The sequence below is a fragment of the Lactuca serriola genome, chromosome 9, assembly GCF_051521515.1.
Source record: "Lactuca serriola cultivar US96UC23 chromosome 9, Lser_US96UC23_V15, whole genome shotgun sequence".
NCBI classification, from domain to species: Eukaryota; Viridiplantae; Streptophyta; class Magnoliopsida; order Asterales; family Asteraceae; genus Lactuca; species Lactuca serriola.
In genome coordinates this window covers 194,329,493-194,335,893 of record NC_136416.1, presented here as the reverse complement: position 1 = coordinate 194,335,893, position 6,401 = coordinate 194,329,493, and the positions used below count along the sequence as shown (strand labels likewise).

The following is a 6,401-nucleotide window of genomic DNA, read 5'->3' as shown; positions in this document are numbered from 1 at the left end:
TGAATGATCTCTAATCTTTGTCTCTAATGTAAGTACATTGCTATAATTTGACCTTCATGTCTAGTTTTTGGCATTAAATCTTATGCAGATTAGGAATATAACATATCAATGTGAATGGATGATTAAGGTCCCAACACCTTATTTATCTACACATCTTGTATTTTGAATCTTGTTACTGTTATTGTTCCTTTTTATTAATTTTGTAAATCACATGTAATGATTTGTATGTGAATTGGGCCTTTTGCGCTCAATAAGCTTCTACGTAAAGCTTAAGTAATAATTTGATGTTGGTATTCCAAGGAAATGAACCATTGGGGATCCTTATTAACTTCATTTGGAATGTTAAAACTTTCATGTGAAGTCTTTTGAGTCACCAAATTCATTTTGGGGTTTTAATTAAAGTTGGATGTCTAAATGAGAAAAATACCTAATAGGTAATATGTTCTATGGACACGACGCGTTCTCGATTTTATCCATTTATCTTTGTGATTTATTGTGTTTCAAGTTTGAGTCCTTCCATTGGTTTCCTTTGGCATCCTGAATTCACCTTAGATTATTTGGAGTATTTTGAGCTTAGAATGGGGAGTTGACCAATTGAAGGGTATTTTAATCATTTGACACTTTGTGACGATACTAGGTAGTTAAATTGGGAACGTTTGGAGCTTGAAGTGATGTAATTCAAATATAGAAGATTTTGGCATTTCTAGCAATGGACTGAGGTGAGTACTTTTACCTTGGAATACTGTCCCCTCTATATGATTGTGTTATATGTGTTTCCAATTATTTGAAGTAAAAGAACATATATAAATACGAATTCGACTTTATGTATCCCTTAAGTGTTTTCTTCTACTTGATACTATATTTTATAATTCAGGGACATCCTTAATTAAATAAAGGGCATGTTTTGGAAATGTTTTGCATTGACGGGCTTTATCTTATTCTTTGATAGTAAGAATACATATATATTATTGACTTCCTGTTTTAAAACCTCCAGCAATACATTCCTTATCTTACTTTTTTAGATATGATAAACCTTGTTGGTTTTTATTATTACATGATATTTTGTGTATACCTTGATTGCTATGTGAACTATATGTGCATTCATGAAATTTAACTTTTGAGAACGATTTGGTGCTTAAATCAAAAAAGGATTTATTTTTGGAAAAATGATTTGAGCATCCATATGTGTATATCATGGTAGGATGGGTGTGACTTTGTGGTCCTAAGTACCCGATAGACAGTTTTTTGTTGCTTGTTATTTGTTTCTGAATAGATTTCTAGATAATCCTCACGTATATGAGTAGAGGTTTGCTATCCCTCGTGTTGCCTAGGTTGGATGGACCCTAGAGCCTTATTTATGGGTGTAAGGGCGACTCGGCAAATTCGCATGTCGTGTGTTCTTTACACCTGACCATCATTATTTTGTTGGCGGATGTGAGTACGAAAGTTGGTTGTGTGTCATGAGTTTTTGGATTCAACGTTTGTTGTGAGCTGGACTCTGAGATTGACTTAGGTCGGGATAGTTGCATGCATTGCATTATCCATTTGGATTGCTTCTACCTAAAAATATGTTTGGAAAAGTATCAAAATTTGTATACCAATTTATTAATCGGGTTATCGTTCCCAAATGTTTTGCAACTCATATGAGTATTATTTGATCTATAATCTTGTTTGGAGTTTGATTATTGAGAAGCTTTTATCTGAGGAACATCCATCTCATATTGTTTATTCACCGGTGATGTTTATATGAGATTTGTCATAAATGACAATGCACTTTGACTCTTGTTATATTTGACCGCAAGCTAATTCTTGATGCTGATTTTGTTGTTTTGAGAAGGTACGTGTTTGTACATCGATGTATGAACCAAAGTATTCATTCATACATCATTCATAATGTCTAACATTGAGATTGTACTCACTAGGTTCTCTGTAGCCTAACCCATTTGTTGATAATAATTTTGTAGGTTAGTAGATATTGTCAGAAGCTTAGAATACTCATAAGCTTTGGATAATTAGAAGACCTTTAGTTTGTAATGTTTTTCTTAAACCCTGTTTTGATATCTTTTGTGACACTCTCACAAAAAATGTTTTTATCAAACCACTAAATGTTTTAAGAAACTTTTTATTGAGACCATTATCTGCATTTGAACTTTATAAAATATTTTAAATTAAACTTTAGGATCGTTTTTTCGCAAACTAAAACTCTGAAATTATTTTGAAAGATTTTATTAAATTTAATTTCAAATAGGCACATACAAGGATGTTAGGCCACACTACAAAAATGGAGTATAATACACCTTTTGCGCCACCACAAAATGAGAAATTTTGAAAATATGGTGATGACCATGCTCATTTCACAATGCTCGACCTCATTCTGTAGCGCTCATGTGGAATGGGTAACAAAGTGGTCCATTTTCAAAATAATGTAACTGTTTCGAAGAGTCCACTGCAAAATGAAAATAGATAAAAGGATGGGCAACCGGTGTCGTTAGTTTTATTACTTTATTTATAATCAAATCGTTTCTTAATATTCAAAATCACAATTATAAACCTAATTATTACAAACAAAATCAGTTTTCTAGTGCACAACTATGATTAATGACAAGATACTATTAACTAGAGAGGTAAAATAAAACAGATAACCCATTTAAATTAACACAACTAATGTGTTATCGATAGATTAAAAAAACACTCACAAGACAAAGTGCAATTATCATAAACAAATTAAAGAAAAGAAATATAAAGATAAAATATATAAAATGTCTGTTTACTCTTTGGCGAATTGGTGTGTCGAAAGATTTGGCATTATAATAACAAATCAAAGATTTAACTGGAGCATTTCTATTGGACTTTGGTGGGTTTTCCATTTTTTTTCCATGTGATGCTTTTATCAAGATCTAGTCAAGTTTTAAATTTTAATAAATAATTGTTTTTAATATAACTTGGGGCAGTACCAAATTGACCTCTTTATGCTATTGCTACCGGGAAGACCTGGTCGTGGATAGGGTTGTATATTATTTGTATAAAATCGAATTGTTCAATTGATGTATAGACATTTTGGTATTTTTTTTTCGTATTTTAGTTTTATGAAAAATTAAATATATTCTTTTATTTTTTATTCTTATTCATCTTTCTATTCTATTTCTATTCTTATAGAATAGTGACACCAATATCACTAATTTTTATTTTTTTACTTTTCAATCTCTTGATTTTGACATTTATTCTAATCTAACATGTAGAAATATGTATAGAAACAAAATATAGAAACAAAATATAGGATACTTATTAACATCCTTCTTTTGTCATATATCATATTCTTATCGATTTGATCACATGTCATTTTATGGTTATTTTTTATTAATCTTTTCCACATAGCATTTTATGATTTTCTTTTATTTTATTAATTTACACGTAATATGTAAATGTAATAATTACAATAAATGTAATAATAAATGCATATCAATTTCATTAATTGACTTCCTTCTAATTTAAAATTTTCTAAATTAAAGTTTTATTAATTCACTTTATTTATTCATCTAAATTATCTATTTAATTTAAAAGAAAAACAAACAATTTAATTTTAATAATTCAATATTTTTCTATTTTTTCTTATAAGTTCAAACTTCTCAAATGTTTAAAATTTCATATTTTTTTTCTTTAAAATAAACTCATATAATAAATAAGTCTTACACCTAGTTATTAACAAATAACTATATAATAACTAATTTTATTTCCATAATTCCAGAAATTATAATTAATACGAAGGAGATTGCAATTGTTTTTTCCTTTCTTAGACTTCTTACTCGGCCTAAATCCTAAGACATTTTTTTCACAATATAGTTTGTTTAACATACACATCAACATATCGGGCTATATTCCATGATTACCAAAAAAATAGTTCTCTTTAAATAGCCATTAGCAGCCTAAATTGAACAACTATAACACTTTACTGATCATCTGTTAAAAACTGAAATCTTTTACAAAAAATAAATCGACATATTGCAAAAGGACCTAACAAGAGAAGGTGTGATCAATTTTTAATACCAAAAAAACAAGAGCATATGTAAATGAAATGAAGCAACACACGAATACTCCCATGTTTGTACATTAAGAATAGAATCTTATCATATCATATCATATCATATAAATCTACACCTATTACCCTTTTTTTTCACTTCATTATCTTGTTTCTTTCTTCTTCTACATCAGTCCTCACCATACTTTCCTCCTTTTTTCCCCTTTCTACCCTTCAGTCTGCACGTGAGCCACTGCTGCTACCACCTGCTGAGGATTTCTTACCACCATATTTCTGTTGCATATCACAAACAATCACCCGTTAAGATCATTGCATATTATAGCATTGTACTTTCGATTTGTTTCTTATTACAACAATATACTTTCACAAATCTAACTAAATGGCTATAAGTTGCTTCAATAAAAATTTAGATATTTTACCTGTTTTCCAATATTGAAAGGGACATATCTGTATTTGACCATGTGCATGATTTGGCGTTTCATTGTAAGGGCAAAGAGCACAAACCAATAACAAAGTAGTATTGGCCAAAAAACAGGAACATCAAACATGGAGAAGAAGGTCATCAAGAATGATATGATGAAAGCCTTTGTGATGGCATACCTGGAAATTCATTAACACAAGATTAAACTAATTACTTGAGAGTCTTGTATATAACATTACAATGTGCCACATGTCAAATCTAACCGATTACTACTAAACTTATTTTACCAGAAAAGAAAAATAAAAGGATACACACAAAAAGATAGAGAAGGAGGAGAAGAGGAGGAACGAGAAAGGGTTGAAATATTACCAGAACTTGAACTCAGGTAGCCGTCGGATGAAAGGCTTGAATTCATCTGAGCCTTTTGTAGGTAGCAGAGGACCATCAGAAGGTTCCAGTTCAGGGTCAACAAGTGGTGATAGAAACCCAATCAACAAGTTCAGTATGTAGATTCCAAGACCATAGCTAACAATGTAGAACCCTTGAATATAATAAACTCTCAGTGCATAAAGAAACACTAAAGCTGCAGTTCCAATCCATCTATAAACTGCATGTGGGGTAGTTTTATCCAGGTAAATCTGGAAAAGCCTTGAAAACTGCCTCCATTGATCCAAAGATGCAGCAGAGGTACCATCACCACCTCCAACACCCTCCATGGAAATTTAGCCTCAGAACCCTACAAATCCCATATACAATATAAATCAAAAGAAGAACACCTAGTTACAATGATAGATGTCTAGAAGCCAAGGTACATTGAAATGTACGAGTAAGTCACTAGAACTAACTCTTGATCATGAAAAAATGCACTTTAACATGCTATATATCGAAAAAAAATGATGCATCTTTCGTAGTGATGTTCCTAAATAACCATTGGACAGTGCTGAAACTTGAATTTCAAGAAAGTTCTTACGAATAACTCGAGACTAAATCAGATTACATCTACTAGCTTCAGGCGGCGAGGTATTCTCATCCACCACGGCAACAAAAATTAACATCAAAGATAACCAAAAAGGCGCATCTAACATCTAAGAGGCAGATCTGTAGTTCTCCATCGCTATTTACAAACCGTAACCTCTAATCACAGACAGATATAAAGATACGTACTGAAAACATTAGGGTTTATAGACGAACGCAATCAATAGACGAAGTTGTTGAAATTAAATACATACTGGTAAGAAGGAAGAGCGATTGAATCAAGAGCTTACCTCCGATGACGGTGAAGGAGTCGGAGAGATCGGTCGGAGGGAAGTCGGTGGAGGAGAAAATGGGATCTGTGTGTGTTTAGATAAATTAATGCGGAAGTGACAGAGAAAAAAGACGGAGTCACCGATTTTTCTTATGAGTATTCTATTCGTATCCCTGGTGATTGGATTATAAATATAATTTTGTGTACAAATAATTAAACATAGAGGCAATATAAACATTATATAAAAAACCATGTAGTATTTTTTCTGAAGTCACGTTATAGAATATGCCTTAGTTGACGACTTTATCCATTTCCCTTTTGATAAATTACACTTACAAGTTGAAAGTTACACCCCTTGATGTTTCTAATCATATTAAATCTTAAAATATGTATATACAAAATTATGCAAATGACCTCTTTATTTTATCAAAAGTTACAAATTTAATTTACAAAAAACTGCAAAAACGGGTCATGTAGTATTTTTTTTTTTTTTTTTAAGTTTAGTCTAAACCTCGTTATTTTTTACTTCATTGTCATTTTTGTTGGATTAGTATCTAAGTATATTTGATATGTATTTGACCCGCCGGTTGTACATGGTCCTTTTAGATGTCTTCACTAAAACAACTTGTTAAGATGATTTAAGAAGAGAAAGCGGTTATTATGATTTATTAATATATTATATTAATAATATATTAAAA

General features: G+C 30.9%; 1 protein-coding gene across 1 annotated transcript; it reads right to left on the bottom strand.

Moving 5' to 3' along the window:
- Positions 1 to 4,012: 4,012 nt before the first annotated feature.
- LOC145074095 (protein RER1B-like) lies at positions 4,013 to 5,879 on the bottom strand. The gene is made up of 4 exons (XM_079020520.1): positions 5,723 to 5,879; positions 4,827 to 5,193; positions 4,456 to 4,636; positions 4,013 to 4,309 (listed from the first exon to the last, which is right to left on the bottom strand). The coding sequence occupies exons 2-4, from the start codon at positions 5,171 to 5,173 to the stop codon at positions 4,250 to 4,252; spliced, it is 588 nt and encodes a 195-aa protein (XP_078876646.1). The 5' UTR covers positions 5,174 to 5,193; positions 5,723 to 5,879; the 3' UTR covers positions 4,013 to 4,249.
- Between the last annotated feature and the right edge of the window lie 522 nt (positions 5,880 to 6,401).